General features: G+C 39.2%; 1 protein-coding gene across 13 annotated transcripts in view; it reads right to left on the bottom strand.

Annotated features, from left to right (window-relative positions):
- Positions 1–280: 280 nt before the first annotated feature.
- APC (APC regulator of WNT signaling pathway) overlaps positions 281–18,928 on the bottom strand; it is a 139,709-nt gene continuing 121,061 nt past the window's right edge. For all 13 annotated transcript variants that reach the window (XM_055387556.2, XM_055387558.2, XM_031011139.3 and 10 more), the window contains 4 exons: positions 18,536–18,613; positions 17,576–17,692; positions 11,374–11,588; positions 281–8,977 (listed from right to left, as the gene is read on the bottom strand). In XM_055387556.2, coding sequence (XP_055243531.1) covers positions 2,401–8,977; positions 11,374–11,588; positions 17,576–17,692; positions 18,536–18,613 — 6,987 coding nt within the window. In that variant the 3' untranslated portion in view covers positions 281–2,400. The remainder of the gene's footprint in view (positions 8,978–11,373; positions 11,589–17,575; positions 17,693–18,535; positions 18,614–18,928) is intronic.

Genomic DNA, 18,928 nt, shown 5'->3' with positions numbered 1-18,928 from the left:
TCATCCAGCAGTCTTTACTTCAATGGGTAGTATAGACTGGCCCTTCTCCCACTCAAGTGTTGCCTACAAAAATTCCACTTTTCTGGCATGTGGAATGAACTCTTCATTTTCAGCATTTATATTTTCTTCCTTATTTGAATTAAAAGGCAAGTTTATCTAATTGACTAACATCCATCTCTTTCCATAGAAGTACTTGAAGTGGTTTGCAAAAACTGGCATGCAGTAATTCAGAAAATTAGAAATAGAAAATCAAAAAATGAAAGGAAACCAGTATGACCTATATGCATGTATCTCCATTGTTTATGGAAGCCTTGGAGAACAACAGAAGTAGATCGTATTCATAGACAATTTCAGATAACATTTGGCAAAAATTTAAAGGTCAATCATTTCAAAGATAGTAAATTGAAGTGTTTACAAAGTGGTGCAGTAGACACAGTACAGGCATTGGAGTCAAATACCTTAGCTCAAGTCATAGCACTTTTATTTACTGGCATTTTAGCTTTAAAAAAAATCATTCTCATTACTTGGAAGTTATAAACACAGGTAAGGGGTAGATAATTAACTACTTGATGTGATTTTCAAGGCACCAGGTAGGTATATTCACTCCTCTCTTATCTGAGTGCCCCACCATGCTTAAAAAGGTTTTCCCTCCCCAAATACAGAGTGTATGAATCTTATCACTAAAAATAAATTTTCATTTATTCAACAAATATGTATGCACGTATCATCAGTCACCCTCTGATCTTTTAGAACAAATCAGGGAAGATATATTAAGTAAATTATCTTAGTTAATAAGTGTCAGTTTATTTTCCTTCAGGAAGGAAGACTTCCCTCCACTGTATAAGGGGACACTTAACATGTACCCCAGAACTGTACCTACCACAAATAAAGTTTCCTTAACAGGCAGGGATTTTAAAATATACTTCTGAATATCTTAATCGTATTAAATCTACCTCTAAAGTTCCATGTGATTTGAATTTTCTGAGCATGGCAAAGTGCTGATTATACTTCACTGCTGAGATTTTGCCCTAACATACAGGGTGATAAAAAGTGTTCATGTCAGACCCAGTTGCAACAAGAAGATGAAGGGGCAAGACAGTTTACACTGTAAAGCCTCGAAGAGACTGCAATGTCTAAGAATCAATTTCAAGTACAGAATTCTATAATACTAAGAAAGAGGAAATTATGTGGGCCTATTATGTTCAATGCTTAGTCTGTGCTAGGCTGCTTACATTGCTATTATATGAATTTACTTTTACTGAGCTCCAGTGGAGTAAGAAAAAAAAGTTTAAGTGGAAAAATATTAAAAATCAAGATGAGCTAATCACATAAAAGAAATTTCAGGAATAGATAAGTGCCAACGCATGGAATGGTTAAGTGGCAACAGTCTTCTTCAATTGTTTTTATTACAGTAAGAGGAATTTTACTCTTAATGCATAGAAGCTGAAGAAAAAAATTTATATAAGCTTTTAAAAGAGGCCTTTTAAACAATTATTAATACAAATGTGAAACAAGACCCTTCAAACAAATACCAATTTCAGTAATAGTTTACATACAGCAATAATTTATTCTGAAATGTTCATTTAGTTTCTGTTGAGACACAATTCATGTCTCATTAATAAAAGAGCAGCCATCTCACCTCAAATACCAGAATATACAACAAATTACAGCATAGCAAAAATTCTACCTACTTTCAGATAAAATCTAGTTCAGGTAAAATAGTTTCATTCAATGTTTTACAGTTACACAGATTTTTGTTTTGTTTGGAGCACAAAATAGTGTAAATTATTACACTGTAGCTATCTCTATGCACATCATGTGACCACATAACTGTTAATCATTACTTCTGAAATTGAACCATCAGTTTCATTCATGCAGTAAAGCAAAGCAGGCTGGGTAAACTTGTTCATCGGGAACCATATTACTGTGAATTTCACAGCCACATGATTAATTATGATGTTAGATGGACTCACAAGGACAAAAACTTTTTTTTTTGCATAAATACCAATTTTTCCCTGATGTAAGTTTAGTCAGTTTATAATCTAGAAATGATTGATAAGAGCAATATATCATATTTTCTATCTGTAGTGTTCATTATTTTAAGACAAGCAATAATTAAAGGAAGTTGGGATGGGATGCTACTTTAAATACATGTAAAACATACTGTACAAACATACTTGGCTTTACTATTTTTTTCCTAACCATCAAGAGTGCCTCCCAAAATAAGACCAGTGAAGACAAAGTATACTATCAAATATGGCTTCCAGAACAAAAACCCTCTAACAAGAATCAAACCTATTTACAAAATTTTTCAGTCTTTTAAAGTTTCATTTGAAACAAAATGTCTATATAGCAGTTGTAATTAACATAGAATTTTCTTAGTTTCATTCTTCCGCTCTTTTAAACGGATGTCACAAGGTAAGACCCAGAATGGCGCTTAGGACTTTGGGTTCCACTGGATTCTGTGCTGTCAGTTTTGGAATCTCGCTTCTTTGTGTTGTTATTCACTGGAGTTGGGATCTGAGATGGCCGAGCTGAAGTGCTATCTGCGCTGCTTTTCCTAGGGCTTGGGTTGTAATTAAAAGGAGTCACTCTGGCAGCAACAGTCCCACTAGGTGAACTGTGTTTGCTTGAGCTGCTAGAACTGAATGGGGTACGTTCCACTATAGAACTTTCATTAGTCTCTGATACAGGGACAGGATTATTTTGTCCTGGTTTTATCTCAGTTCCTTTTTGGTCAGGGGCATCCACCTGAATAAAGGAGTTCAGGCGATTTTCCAAACCCACGGTACGCATGGGAACACTGCCATTACCCACATTTTGTTTTGCCTGATTATCTTTTGAATCTTTAATGTTTGGATTTCCCTTTTCTGAAACACTGTCAATCACCGGGGGAGTATTACCTGTGGGAGATCTTCCAGATCTAGGATTGTTAATGGGACAGTCCTCAATTCTCACCCAAACATCCTCTGTTTTAGAAACAGCAGGTGCCATTTGATAAATTAGAGTCTTTGATTCAGCACCATTTGTAGCACCTGAGGAAACGGTCTGAGAAGTACTATTTGTGGGAGAAATTTCATTTTCTTTTATTTTTCTCCATGTTCCTTTTGCGGATACTTGGTTTTCTTTACTTTGTTTGGTACCTGAAATAGAGTTCACATGTTTTTCATCCTCACTTTTTGCTTTTTCACTGGATTCTGATGAAGCAGAAAGAATTGAAGATGAACTTCCAGTTCTTCTCCAAGTGCTTACTCGAGGAAGGGATGATGAATGTTTGCTGTGCTCACGTTTCCAGGTTCCTGACCTATTGATTGGAAGTCTAGAAGGACTTTCAGAATGAGACCGTGCAATATCATGGCGCTTTGCTGGTCTTCCATCACTATACTCTATAGTGGGACTGAGATTAGGTGGGAGTTTTCGCCATCCACCAGCCTGAACAGACGAATGTGTGGATAGAGACATATCAGGAAGGGAAGGACTTAAAATTGGAGTTTGTGCCTGGGACCTAGTGGGAGAAGCTGGTCTAGACGATGGAGAAAGAGATTCAAATGAAGCAGATTCCTCCAATTTTCTTCTTAAGGTTGGGCTTGGAGCTTCTTTGATGAAAGTTGACTGGCGTACTAATACAGGTCTTTCTGATCTATCAGATTCACTTCCACTTGATTTAGTTGAAGACATTCTAGAAAGTTCTACCTTTTTATTGGCTCCATTACCATTATTCATCTGATTTAGTCCTTTGGAGGCAGACTCACTTCTTGGAATACTACTGGCATTCTTGGATAAACCTGTCTGTTTGGTAAGGTTCTGTTGGCTCATCTGTCTACCTGGAGATGTATATGACATTTTTCCAGAACCTGAGGACTTAGTTGAAGCAGTACTAGGGGATGATGTCCTTGGAAGTTGAGATAATTTGTTAGGAGGACTTATTCCATTTCTACCAGGGGAAATTGAGTTTCGGCCAGGAGACTGTATAGGTCTACTTAATGGTTGCTGGGCAGGTCTTGAAGGGGTCGAATCTCTAGATCCTGATCTAGAAGGTGCTTTACTTGACCCACCTATTTGGGATGTCTGCCTGGCAACAGGGCTTAATTCTGATTTCACAGATGGCTTGGCTCCTCTAGGAGAAGTGGTGGCTGTTTGACCTTCACTAGGGCTTTTGGAGGCTGGAGTCTTAAGGGGCGGGCCTTTTTTAGAAACAGGACTTGTACTTGAGGAGCTATTTCGAACTCCTGGAATATGAATCATTGTCCTGCCTCGAGAGATTGAAGGCATGTTTGCTTGAAGGGGCTGTTTCATTTGGCCTGAAATTTCTGAATTAGATCGAACTTTTCCAGTAATCAAACTTTTATAAACTTTTTTTCCTCCTTTGATTCCTTTACTTTCAGATTCTATCTTTTTAGTTTCCAATGTACTTTTCTCCCCTGGTTTTAGAATTCGTGGGCCTTTATTACTTGTAAAGGGTTTTTCTTCTTGATCAGGTGTAAGATGAAATGGTGATCCCAGAGAGATTCCTGATTTCAGGGAAAGGATGGAATCTGAATCAGACGAAGCTTGTCTAGATAAACATGCAGCAGCAGCAGCTTGATGTAAACTACTTACTATGGAATTTGCACCTTCCTGAATAGCTTTCCAATCAAAATTTTCTGAATCAGGGGATAGACCATGTTCTGAATCTGGTCTCTGTATATCTTTCAAATCAAGTGTCAGATCTTCAGCTAATATGCCACCCATATTTCTGGGACTATGTTTTTCATGATCACCCTTGAGTCTTGAAGGCTTTTTCTTTTTTGGCATTGCGGAGCTTATACATTCCTGCAACAGGTCATCTTCAGAGTCAATACTAAGAGAACTGAGAGAACTGTTTCTTGAGAAACAAACTGGGGTATCTTCAACATGAAATGATTTAGGAGCATAGCCTGATGCTTGAGGTTTACTTGGTTCTCCCTGTGAGTCAGGGGGCTCAGTCTCTTTGATAGGTTCATTTTCTTTATTGTTGTTGTTTTCTTGGTCAATGTCACTGAGAGAACTCAGAGAGGAATTATGAGAAAAGCAAACTGGAGTATTTTCAATAGCAAAATTCTGTAACTTTTCATCAGTTGCTGCCCCTCTGTCTGGTATGTCTTTGGATGACTGGGGAAAAGTGGATTGTTTCTGAAGTATGGGTTTAGGCTGACCTCGATTTATTGGCTGCTTTGCAATAGCTTGTGTCTTATTAGCTGATTGTTGGTTGGAGGTTAGTTCTGTGTGGCTGGTAACTTTAGCCTCTGATTCCTTATTTTCTTTTGCCTTTCTTAATTCAGCCTTTTCCCTGGAAAGGTCAACATCATCATCATCAAAATCTAGAGAACTCAAAGAATCATTTCGTGAAAAACAGTAAGGAGTTCCTTCAATAGGCGTGTAATGATGAGGTGAATCAAAAGCAAAACTTCCTCTGACTCTATCTTCATTATTTGGGAGCTTATCATTGAAGTCCTTGGAATTATTTTTCAAATTCTGTTTCTTTGAATCTTTGTTGTCTGAGAAAACTCTCTCAGCATTTAAATTATTTTTTGAGTCTGCATTTTTTCTTACACGTGTCCTATATTCAGTATTTTGTGGTATAGGTTTTACTGGTGAAGTTGGTTTCTTTTTCTTACCATCTAACTGATTTTTGTTGGGTGCAGAAGAAGACGCAGATGCTTGCTGGACCTGGTCCATTATCTTTTTCACACGGAAAGGCTTGTGACTTTTCCCTTTCGGCATAGCAGAATTAATGCATTCTGCAAGAATATCACCTTCCTCTGCTTTATTGTCATCCAATTCAGGTATGGTTACAGATGAGGTTTTTCCTCCTTGAGCCTCATCTGTACTTCTGCCTTCTGTAGGAATGGTATCTCGTTTTTCAAATTCACCTGACTGTGCCCCTCCTCTAACTCCTTCTCCAGCAGCTAACTCATTTGGAGGGGATTCGATTGTTAGATCACTTAGAGATGTAGCTGTGGAAAAGTTTATAGGTGTCCCTTCTACACAATACACCCGTGGCATATCATCCCCCGGTGTAAAACTAACATGCTTTTGGGGTTGCAACCTGTTTTGTGATGGTAGAAGTTTGTACACAGGCAGCTGACTTGGTTTCCTTGCCACAGGTGGAGGTAATTTTGAAGCAGTCTGGGCTGGCTTTTTTGCTTTACGTGATGACTTTGTTGGCATGGCAGAAATAATACATTCTTCTAGTATTTCAATATCATCATCATCTGAATCATCTAATAGGTCCTTTTCAGAATCAATAGTTTTTTCTGCCTCTTTCTCTTGGTTTTCATTTGATTCTTTAGGCTGCTCTGATTCTGTTTCATTCCCATTGTCATTTTCCTGAACTGGAGGCATTATTCTTAATTCCACATCTTTCTGTATAAATGGCTCATCGAGGCTCAGAGCACTCAGGCTGGATGAACAAGAAAATCCATCTGGAGTACTTTCTGTGGCAAAATGTAATAAAGTATCAGCATCTGGAAGAACCTGGACCCTCTGAACTGCAGCATTTACTGCAGCTTGCTTAGGTCCACTCTCTCTCTTTTCAGCAGTAGGTGCTTTATTTTTAGGTACTTCTCGCTTGGTTTGAGCTGTTTGAGGAGGTGGTGGAGGTGTTTTACTTCTGCTTGGTGGCATGGTTTGTCCAGGGCTATCTGGAAGATCACTGGGGCTTATAATGCCACTTACCATTCCACTGCATGGTTCACTCTGAACAGAGCTGGCAATCGAACGACTCTCAAAACTATCAAGTGAACTGACAGAAGTACATCTGCTAAACATGAGTGGGGTCTCCTGAACGTAGTGTTCAGGTGGACTTTTGGGTGTCTGAGCACCACTTTTGGAGGGAGATTTCGCTCCTGAAGAAAATTCAACAGCTTTGTGCCTGGCTGATTCTGAAGATAAACTAGAACCCTGAAGTCTGCTGGATTTGGTTCTAGTGTGCTGTGACACTGCTGGAACTTCGCTCACAGGATCTTCAGCTGACCTAGTTCCAATCTTTTCTTTTATTTCTGCTATTTGCAGGGTATTAGCAGAATCTGCTTCCTGTGTCGTCTGATTACATCCTATTTCATCTTCAGCTGATGACAAAGATGATAATGAACTACATCTTGAAAAACATATTGGAGTATCTTCTACACAATAAGTCTGTATTGTTTCTTGGTTAATAGAAGAAACTTTACAAGTGGCAGCCTTTTGAGTCTGACCACTTCTACTCTGTGCAGAACTTGGATGGAGCTGATTCTGCCTCTTGGCATTAGATGAAGGTGTGGACGTATTCTCACTGCTTGAAGACATATGTTCAGTTTTACTGCTTTGTCCGGATGAACTCTTTGAGAATGAAAATGACTGTTTTTGTGATGAAGGAATATCTGTGGCATATTTTAAACTATAATCAATAGGCTGATCCACATGATGTTTCTCTTCATTATATTTTATGCTATAATTTGTTGGTCTCTCTTCTTCTTCATGCTGTTCTTCTTCAGAGTAACGTTCACTATAATTGGTAGGCTTATCATCTTCATAGTCATCTTCTTGACACAAAGACTGGCTTACATTTTGATTAATTCCATGATTAGAACCCACTCGATTTGTTTCTGAACCATTGGCTCCCCGTGACCTGTATGGAGAAACACATTCCTGCTGTCCAAAATGTGGTTGGAACTTGAGGTGTTTATCATCAGTGCTCTCAGTATAAACAGGATAAGCTGTACTTTGATTCCTTGATTGTCTTTGCTCACTTTGTTTTATTTCATCTTCTATTATGTGTTTGGGTCTTGCCCATCTTTCATTCTGTGAAGGACTTTGCCTTCCAGAGTTCAACTGCTCATCTGAATATTTAAGACTATAATTTATTGGTGTATCTAGTTCTCCATCATTATCATCCATATGATTTGCACTATGTATTTTATGGGCTAGGTCGGCTGGGTATTGACCATAACTGCAAAACTTACTTTCATCATCTTCAGAATAGGATTCAATCGAGGGTTTCATTTGACCTCTTTTACCATAACCATCACTACTACTGACACTATTTAAACTATCATTTGAAGATCTCTTGTATTCTAATTTGGCATAAGGCATAGAACATGTCCTATTTGAATTTTCTGACTTAGTGAAATTGTAAGTGTTTGAATGCGTATGGGCAGCAGAGCTTCTTCTAAGTGCATTTCTCTCTTCTGTCACACAATGTAATTCAGTGGTAGACCCAGAACTTCTGTCTTCCTGAGAGGTATGAATGGCTGACACTTCTTCCATGACTTTGGCAATCTGGGCTGCAGTGGTGGAGATCTGCAAACCTCGCTTTGAAGAGGTTCCTGGATTTTCTGTTGCTGGATGGTAGTTGCCTAGACCAATTCCGCGTTCTCTCTCCAAACTTCTATCTTTTTCAGAACGAGAACTATCTAAGCTTCCTCTTGATGAAGAGGAGCTGGGTAACACTGTAGTATTCAAATATGGTGAAAGGACAGTCATGTTGCCAGTATTAAAATTGTCTGACCTATTATCATCATGTCGATTGGTGTCAAAAACATAATCACCATAAAGACTTTGCTTGTGTCTCTGCTTACTACGATGAGATGCCTTGGGACTTAAATTGTCTATATTGTCAAAAGTTTCTGATAAGTGCTGAGCATCTAATTCTGCTTCTAGGGCTTTTTGTTTCCTAACATGAAGAGATGGCAAGCTTGAGCCAGGAGACATAATATTGGCATCCTTGTACTTCGCAGGCCTATTTGCCATGAGATTCCTTAAAGCTGCAGCACTTCCCATAGCAATCATTTTGTGCTTTGAATGAATGAGGTTCTTGAGCATGCTAACTGCCCCCATGTCCCATAATGCTTCCTGGTCTTTAGGATTTCTTGCTGAGAGATTCCACAAAGTTCCACATGCATTACTGACTATTGTCAAACTATGAGATTTTAAGTGTTGTAATAAAGTTTGTAGACAGTTGTTCTCTCTTAGGATTTGCCTGAAATAAAATCAAGAGATCACAAAATTAAGGTCACAATGTGTATGCAGTAACAACAAATAAAAGGATAGAAAACAATAGGCATAATATGATTGTACCAATTATCCTATAAATTCCAAGTATTCCACATCTCCTTTTGTTCTTTCTTATTTCATGTAATGTTTAATGTTTTAAAGTACTAATCTGTCACACTAAAAAAAGTAAAGGTGTTATTTTTTGTCAATTCTACATTTCCTATTCTGACCCAATAGCTTAAAACATTTGCAGGGGGTGGGGCACATACATTTACTCTATTCATATAACAGTTTCCCAATTTAAAAACTATATCATGAAATCCTATGTTGAATAGGAACTTTGTGGTAATTTAATCTATGGTTGGGTGCCACTGATATTGATATTGAGATATCTTGGAAGAGGTAGATAGAATTGATTGAAGATTTTTCTGCACTCAGTGCACATTATAAGCTCTTAGATTAGCACACTTACTTTTTAGAGTAATCTCTGTATCTCTGGCTTGATTTTGTGATACTGCCATCCCTCTTACGAGTGCTCTTGGCCAGACACAGTGGCTCATGCCTGTAATCCCAGCACTTTAGGAGGCTGAGGCAGGCGGATCACCTGAGATTAGGAGATCAAGACCAGCCTGGCCAACATGGTGAAACCCTGTCTCTACTAAAAATACAAAAATTAGCCGGGCATGGTGGTGCATGCCTGTAGCCCCAGCTACTCAGGAGGCTGAGCCAGGAGAATCACTTGGGAGGCGGAGGTTGCAGTGAGCTGAGATCACACCACTGCACTCCAACCTGGACAACAGAGTGAGACTCCATCTCAAAAAAGAGAAAAAAAAAGAAAAGAAAAACTGCTCTTTGGCAGACTGTGTGCTTATTATTTTTAAAAAATCAAGTAAATTAAAGTTTTTGAAACATTTAAGGCATATAAAAACAAGAAGTGAGAATCAGCATAATGAACTCTGGACATGAAAGAGCAACAGCTTGTTTAATGCAGGCAAACTGAAGATTAATGACAGCATATTCAGCTTTAGTGGGCTTTAAAACTGAATGGCAAGGGTAAATAATGAGCTTTAACATGGTCATCTTCTCTTAGCATTCCAGTAGTTACTGGACTTAAGAAATCTTCTCTGTATAGCAGAAAGGGAGACTAGGCTTGTAGTTTCTGCATCACAGACTTAAAAAATGAATAAGCTATAAAAAACAACCATATTTTTGGCTAGGCGCGGTAGCCCATGCCTATAATCCCAGCACTTTGGGAGGCCGAGGCGGGCGGATCACCTAAGGTCAGGAGTTCAAGGCCAGCCTGGCCAACATGGTGAAGCCCCGTCTCTACTAAAAATATAAAAATTAGCTGGGCATGGTGGCGGGGGGGTGGGGGGGGGTACCTGTAATCCCAGCTACTCGGGAGGCTGAGGCAGGAGAATCGCTTGAACCCCAAAGGCAGAGGTTGCAGTGAGCAGAGATTGTGCCACTGTACTCCAGCCTGGGCAAGAGTGCAAGACTCCATCTCAAAAAAAAAAAAAAAAAAAAAAAAGACAGTTGTATTTTTGTTGATATAATACAGCATCCGAGTTCTGAAAATGTGTGCCCTGTATCTGAAGCACTCTCTTAGGTTTTACAACTCTAGCAGATTGGATGAATGGCTGTTAGCTAAATAATATTATGATTATTGGCCGGGCGCGGTGGCTCACACCTGTAATCCCAGCACTTAGGGAGGCTGAGACAGGTGGGTCACTGGAGGCCAGGAGTTCGAGAGCAGCTGGACAACATTGTGAAACCCCATCTCTACCAAAAAATAGAAAAATTAGCCGGGTGTGGTGGCGTGCATTTGTAGTCCCAGCTTGTTGGGAAGCTGAGGTGGGAGAATCGCTTGAACCCAGGAGATGGAGGTTGCAGTGAGCCAAGATCACAACACTGCCCTCCAGTCTGGGCGACAGAGTGAGACCCCGTCTCAAAAAAAAAAAAAAAAAAAATTATTATTATGGATACTAAGATAAGACATCATTAGAAAAATGTGACCCTTTATAGTCTCCGGATCACGCTCATAGTTTTTGTCTTGTTCTAAATTTTGTTTTCATACTCTTTTATACTATACTAATAGAAATGGATTATTTTGTTCCAATATTTGTGACTATTTTTTCCTCCACCTATGGGCTACACCTCTCAACTATAATTTGCTTAATTTAGTCTCCTCTATAATACTATAAACTCTTATTACATTAAGTACACTAATGAGTTAAACTAAGAGTTAGTAGTTATCTTTTCACAATAATAAATATATTTTGGCTTAAAACTTTCATGATTATGTAAAACATTGCTTACAATTAGGTCTTTTTGAGAGTATGAATTCTGTACTTTAAAAGTAATATAAAACTCTATATATACCTGTGGTCCTCATTTGTAGCTATCAAGCTGGACACATTCCGTAATATCCCACCTCCACTTTCAATAATGGCTAAAGTGTTTGTCTGGCTCCGGTAAGTAAGAGTGCCAACCAAAAATGCAAGTGCACCATCTACAGCACATATATCAGCTTTATTCTCAGTGCAATGTGCTGACAAATTCCATAAGGCACTCAATACGCTTTTGAGGGTTGATTCCTAGTAAGAAACAGAATATGGGTCATCTAATTAGAGTTGGAATTTGTCTCTCATTAACTTCTATGTTACTGATATTGAATAAAAGCTATTTTTTAATCTATCCTATTGCCCGTCCCTCACTGGTAAATTAAGAACTTTCCATTTAGAAAAATGTTCATAAAATACCAAATAGTATTTATATCAGTGGTATCTCTACAAAACAAGCAGAACACAATATTTAACTAATGACTTTTATAAACTTTATTCTAAGTGTTTAGATAGTACACACATCTTAGAATATGAGGCACAATTGATGTGCATTATGAAAAGAAAACATTTTCAGAATAGAATGTGGGTTATTCTCAGGCTGGGGTTGCTTGAAAAAAGAAAAAAAAAAAGTGAATAGGAAGTGGATTAAGGTCCGGCATGTGGCCGGGCACAGTGGCTCATGCCTGTAATCCCAGCACTTTGGGAGGCTGACGGGTGGATCATCTGAGGTCAGAAGTTCAAGACCAGCCTCGCCAATGTGGTAAAACCCCATCTCTACAAAAATACAAAAAAAATTAGCCGGGCTTGATGGCAGGTGCCTGTAATCCCAGCTACTTGGGAGGGTGAGGTGGGAGAATCGCTTGAACCCGGGAGGCAGAGGTCGCAGTTAGCCGAGACTGCAACACTGCATTCTAGCCTGGGTGACAGAGCGAAACTCTTCAAAAAAAAAAAGGCACAGCATGGTGGCTCATGCCTGTAATCCCAGCACTTTGGACGGCTGACTGGCGTGACTGGGAGTTTAGGAATTTGAGACCAGCCTGGACAACATGGTGAAATCCCGTCTGTACAAAAAATAAAAAAAAAAATCAGCTGGGTATGGTGGCACGCGCCTGCAGTCACAGCTGCTTGGGAGGATCACTTGCGCCTGGGAGGTCAAGGCTGCAGTAAGCCATGATCGCGCCACTGCACTCAAGCCTGGTTGACAGTGAGACCCTGTCTCAAAAAAAAAAGAAAGTAGATTTTAAAAATTCTGTAAACCATACACAGATATGGAAAGATATCTTTGAAGTATTATTAAACGACAAGAGCAAGTTGCAGTGTAGTATATACAATATTCTGTTTATATAAAAAGCATTATATACATGTGGTTGATTCAAAATTAACAATGTAATTTATAAAAACAATAAAGGGTACTAGAAAAGCTATAATTGCTTAAAATTCCCCACATAACAAATTACGAAAACCTGGAACTCCCTAACATACAATTATCAAAGTCAACTGTCAAATTGTAATGGCCACAGAAACACTCTGATACACAATTAAAGGTATCTGGTTAAAACTTGCCACGTGCTGGGTGCGGTGGCTCATGCCTTCAGGCCCAGCACTTTGGGAGGCTGAGGTGGGTGGATCGCTTAAGCCTAGGAGTTAAAAGCCAGCCTGGGCAACATGGCAATACCCAATCTCTACAAAAAATATAAAAAGTAGCCAGGCGCAATGGCTCATGCCTGTAATCCCAGCACTCTGGGGGGCCAAGGTGCATGGATCACGAGGTCAGGAGATCGAGACCATCCTGACCAACATGGTGAAACCCTGTCTCTACTAAAATACAAAAAATTAGCCCGGTGTGGTGGTGGGCACCTGTAATCCTAGCTACTTGGGAGGCTGAGGCAGGGGAATCACTTGAACCAGGGAGGCAGAGTTTGCAGTGAGCCGAGATTGCGCCACTGTACTCCAGCCTAGGTGACAGAGCGAGACTCGGTCTCAAAAAAAAAAAAAAAAATTAGCCAGTCATGGTGGTGCACACCTATAGGTCCAGCTACTTGAGAAGCTGAGGCGGGAGGCTAGCTTGAGCCCAGGAGGTCAAGGCTGTGTGGCAAAGTGAGACCCTGTCTCAAAAAAGCAAAAGCAAAAGCAAAAAAAAAAAAAAAACCCAAACCCAAAACTTGGCATGATGGTGATGTCAATCTGTCTTCTTACTATATATCCATCAGGAAACAAACATTAATTAGAAATCAACTCTGTGCCTATTGCAATGAGAGGCACTCTAGAGGATGCAAACATAGCAAACTGATACCTGTGATTGAAGGTGTTAGCAATTTGCTTTGAGGGGAAAAAAGATACAAAAATATACATGAAACAAAGTGCTCCAAAGGAAAAATTATTACACCCTGAATTTAATCACATCAATCAAATATTTCATGGAGGAGAACAGCTCTTTAGGAGGATTAGACCTGTACATTCACAGAGAAGAGAAGCCAGTTGCTGGTGGCAGGGGAAGTAGAAAGAGGAAAGGCAGGGAAGTGGGAATCAGCACGGGAGCACTGATGACCCAGAAAGAAGATGCAAAGGAGATCACAGTCCATGATGGGAACAGTGGAAAATAAGTCCAGAGAGACAAAAGCCAGGCCTTGAATGTCACAGCAAACATTTTGGGTCCAACCCAATAAATAGCTACTTTATTCTCTTCATCAAGAAATTAAGTGAACAAAACAATCTAGGAGCAGGTTTAGACATAATTTGTCAGATAAGTGGTAGGAGGCAGATAGAGTGCTTTTATGCAAGAAGTGCCTTTGTCCTTCTCACATCAATCAAGATGAGCCCAATTTTAATTACACTGTGACTGAGATAAAGGTGGGGCAGTCCAAGTATCCTGAGAACAAAAAAAGCAAGAATTTAAAGGACTGAATTAAGCTGCAACTGGCCCAGAGTTGAGAGTTGAAGGTAGAAAAATACAAAAGTTCCTCTCTGTGGGGCTACATTACAAGGGCCAGAGGTTTTGTTTCAAAAATGTTTTTATAGTTCAAATTAGAAGACACAAAATAAATAATTAGAGGTTATTAATATAAGTAGTAACAGCAAAAGTGAGTGACCAAAAAGTATAAAATACAGGTGAAGGTAGAATAGAAAAACTTAAATAAATCTACAAATCTAGATTCTATGATCAAGGAGAAGGGTTGTGTCAGAAGCAAAATTAGGAGGAACTCAAGATAGTACAGCCAGTTTAGAAATGAAGCAAGTCAAAATCAACTGTCAAATTGTAACTGCCCCAGAAACACTCTGATACACAAAGGTATTTGGTCAAAACCATTGTTCAGGGTTTTGGTTGTTACTGGAAAAGAGAAACACTGTAATAGAAGCCACAGAAAATTTTTGTTTTTCAAAACGTTGGGCTTCTTCTAGAGAGCTGAAACATAAAAAAAGAAGGATCCAGTAGAGAAGATGTAGAAGACAAGAGTAAGGGACCAACAGCTTTAAGTGAACGGAGTACAGAGTGCTGGTAAAGGAAAGCTCTAGAGTAAGAGCTCTGAGTGAGTTAAAGTGATGTGGAACACGCAGGGGAGCTAGAAGGTAGTTCTGATTCTCTTGCTCATTAGTAGCTGAAGTTGAGAGGGAATTGATGTTGAATGAAAAAGATTAGAAGAATGTTCATGACTGCTGCACTAAATGTAGAAAAAGAGGGAAAAAATAAATAAATTCTAATACTGCTAACCAGAATTAGGCCCAAATCAGAACTGGATATTATAAATTTCTGACGGCTAGTTTTTCCAAGATTGACCATGCATTATATCATGCCTGTAATCCCAGCACTTTGGGAGGCCAAGGCAGGCGGGTCATGAGGTCAGGAGATGAAGACCATCCTGGCCAACATGGTGAAACCCCGTCTCTACTAAAAATACAAAAACTAGCTGGGCGTGGTGGCGCATGCCTATAATCCCAGCTACTTGGGAGGCTGAGGCAGGATAATCGCTTGAACCGGGAGTCGGAGGTTGCAGTTAGCCGAGATCCTGCCACTGCACTCCAGCCTGGCAGCAGAGCGAGACTCCATCTCAAAAAAAAAAAAAAAAAAAAAAAATTTATAGAAGAGTTTAGGTCCTTGAGAGAGAATTAAGTCATGAACCAGTTAGCAGCAGTGCAAATTCTCATAATACATACACACATTAAATCCTTCTGAAACTACACAGGGTTATTAGAGTAGGAGTACTTAAGTGTGCAAGCACTAATTTTTTGGAACTTTATTGAAATATAATTGAAGAACAGTAAACAGCACACATTTCAAGTTTACAATTTGATAATTTTTCATACACGTATACACCCATAAAACTGCCAGTCCAATCAAGATAACAAACATTTATATCATCCCCAAAAGTTTCCTAGTACCCTCTCATAATCCTCCCCTTCTCTTCTACTCCCAACCCCAGGCCACCACTAATCTGTTTTCTGTCACTACAGATTACTGCATGTATCAATAGTCATTCTTTTTCACAGCCAAATCCTATTACTTTGTACAAATATTCCACAATTTGCTTACCATTCACCTGCTGACAGACATAGTTATTTCTAGTTTTTGACTATCATAAATTATTGTGGATGTTTGTGTGTAAGTCTTCATGTCAGCACTTTTGCTCCTCTTGGGTAAATACTTAGAAGTGGAATGGTTGGGTCATATGGTAGGTGTATGTTTAACTTAAAAACACTGCCAAATGTTGTCCAAAGTGATTATACCATTTTATATTCCCACTAGCAGAATACATGATTTCCAGCTGCTCAACATCCTTGAAAATGCATGGTCAATCTTTTAAATTTTAACCAATATGATATGCGTAATGGTATCTCATTGTAGTTTTAATTTGTATTCCCTGATGATTAATGATATTAAGTATCTTTTCAAGGGCTTACTGGCCATGTTCTTTTCTGAAATGTCTTCTCTCCATTCAACAGTGATACAGGTATTTTTATGCAGATGCTAAGTATATTTGAATATTATCTTTATAACTAATAATTTAGCTGAATGCTTTTCTATCTAATAAATTTTCAAGGGTTTTCCAAGAACAAAATAATATGCTTTACCAAAAATGCATAACTAAACCAACAAAAAACAAACCTTTTGCCTTCTCTGAAGAGGAAAGTTTTGAAGAAGAACATGTAGGCTGTGGGTGTAGGAGGACTAGCTGGGTGAAAGGAAACCTAGACTAGCTAAGACAACTTGCTTGGTCCCTCTCAGATTTCAAGTTTACTTTTTTTTTTCTTTTTAAATTTAGCCTAGTTTCTGAAGCAGATGGACTGCCTGGAGATATTTCCTTCTGTAAACAAATTATTATTTGATGATTCCTCACCCTTGGCTCTGATCACCTCTTGATAAGTTGATCATCAAAATTTGAGGGGACTGAGATTTGGACAGCACAAAGGTACACTTATACCAGTGATTCTTAATTGGTGGTGACGTTGTCCTTCCTCCCTCCCACAGACATCTGACAATATCTGGAGACAATTTTGATCAGCATAACTAGGGGGAGGGTATACTGGCAGCCAGCTGGCAAAGGCCAGGGATGCTGCTAAACAATCTACAATGCACAGGTCAGCCCCAGTAAAACGAAGAATTATCTGGTCAAAAATGTCTATAGTGCTAAAGCAGAGAAACCCTGATATACATTAAATCCTCTTATATAATCTTTTCTACCTTAGTACTTTAGGAGTTTGCGGTACTCTAAAACTATGGACTGGTGAGATAAACAGGTAAGAAATTAGGGAATCTAGGCTGGGCGTGATGGCTTGCGCCTATAATCCCAGCACTTTGGGAGGCCGAGTTGGGCAGATCACAAAGTCAGGAGTAGTTTGAGACCAGCCTTACCAACATGGTGAAACCCCATCTCTACTAAAAATATAATTAGCTGGGAGTGGTGGCGTGCACCTGTAATCCCAGCTACTCAGGAGGCTGAGGCAGGAGAATCACTTGAACATGGGAGACGGAGGTTGCAGTGAGCCAAGATCAGGCCACAGCACTCCAGCCTGGGTGAGAGAAAGAGACCTCATCTCAAAAAAGAAATTAGGGAATTTCATGGCTAAAAGAAGGCAGCAAAAAAAGCTAAACATGAAATTCATATTATAGTACTAAATAATACACAGGTAAGAAATTAGGGAATCTCATGGCTAAAAGAAGGGAATCTCATGGCTAAAAGAAGGCAGCAAAAAAAAGCCAAACATGAAATTCATATTATAGTACTAAATGTTTTCAAAGGTACCTTTTTAACTTCTAAAGCACATTCCATCAATGCTTTCACACTTCCAACTTCTCGCAACGTCTTTTTACTATTTACATCTGCTCGCCAAGACAAATTCCTCAAAACACTTGCAATAACCTGCAAATTAATCAATTTTAGATTAATTTATACATAAAATCATACTAGTGGCTTTTTTGTTTTTAATGCTAGCAGTAAGAAAAGAAATCTATTAAGAAAGAAATTCTGGCTAGCCGTGGTGACTCACGCCTGTAATCCTATCACTTTGGGAGGCTGAGGCAGGAGGATCTCCTGAGACCAGGAGTTCAAGACCTTCTGGGTAACACAGTGAGACCCTGTCTCTATGAAAACTTTTTAAAAATCAACTGGGCATGGTGGCATGCGCCTGCAGTTCTAGCTACTTGGGATGCTGAAGCAGGAGGATCCCAGGAGCTTGAGGTTACTGTGAGCCATAATCGCACCACTGCACTCCAGCCTGGGCAAGAGAGGGAGATCCTGTTTTTTTTTTTTAAAAAATTCCTCCTAAATGCTACTACAGTGCCAAAAAGATTTCCTACAGTCTAACCACAATATAATTATTTTTCTTTTTCTAGTGTTAATGGAACTATCTTTTACACACGAGATACTAAATACTGAGCAACAATCTAAATCAGGATATTAGCTGGGTGTGGTGGCACACGCCTGTAATCCTAGCATTTTGAGATGCTGAGGTGGGCAGACTGCTTGAGCCCAGGTGTGGTGAAACCCCGTCTCTATAAAAAATACAAAAATTCATTTGGCATGGTGGTGTGCACCTGTAGGCCCAGCCTCGAGAGGCTGAAGTGGGAGGATTGCTTGAACCCTGGAGGCAGAGGTTGCAGTGAGCTGAGATTGCACAACTGCCCTCTAGCCTGGGTGACAGAGTGAGACCCTGCCTCAAAGAAAAAGAGAAAAAAGAAAAACAGGTGAAATTCTAAATAGTACCTGCTGTAAGTCTTCACTTTCAGATTTTAGTTGGGCCACAAGTGCTCTCATGCAGCCTTTCATAGAGCATAGCGTAGCCTGTAAATTAAATACAGAATAGAGGATCATTAAAAGACAACTTGACGGCAAGCTTTATTTTTGGCTACTAAATGTCTAATTCAGTTTTCATTATTTTGTTTTAATCATAACTGATACTTCACTCATTAAAAATCTAGAATAAGATTACCTAAATAAAAGACAAATATTCTCCTAATTCTTTGCTATCTGTTCTTCCTTTGTCAAACTAGAGAAATAAAGTGAATAAGTGGTGAGAAATGATAAGCAACAGGTTTTAGAGTAAAGCCTCTTATTTGGATGGAATCAATGTGTGTGGAACACTTGCCTTGGTCTTAA

The sequence above is a fragment of the Gorilla gorilla genome, chromosome 4, assembly GCF_029281585.2.
Source record: "Gorilla gorilla gorilla isolate KB3781 chromosome 4, NHGRI_mGorGor1-v2.1_pri, whole genome shotgun sequence".
In the NCBI taxonomy this organism is placed as follows: Eukaryota; Metazoa; Chordata; class Mammalia; order Primates; family Hominidae; genus Gorilla; species Gorilla gorilla.
This window is presented reverse-complemented; position numbering and strand designations above follow the sequence as displayed.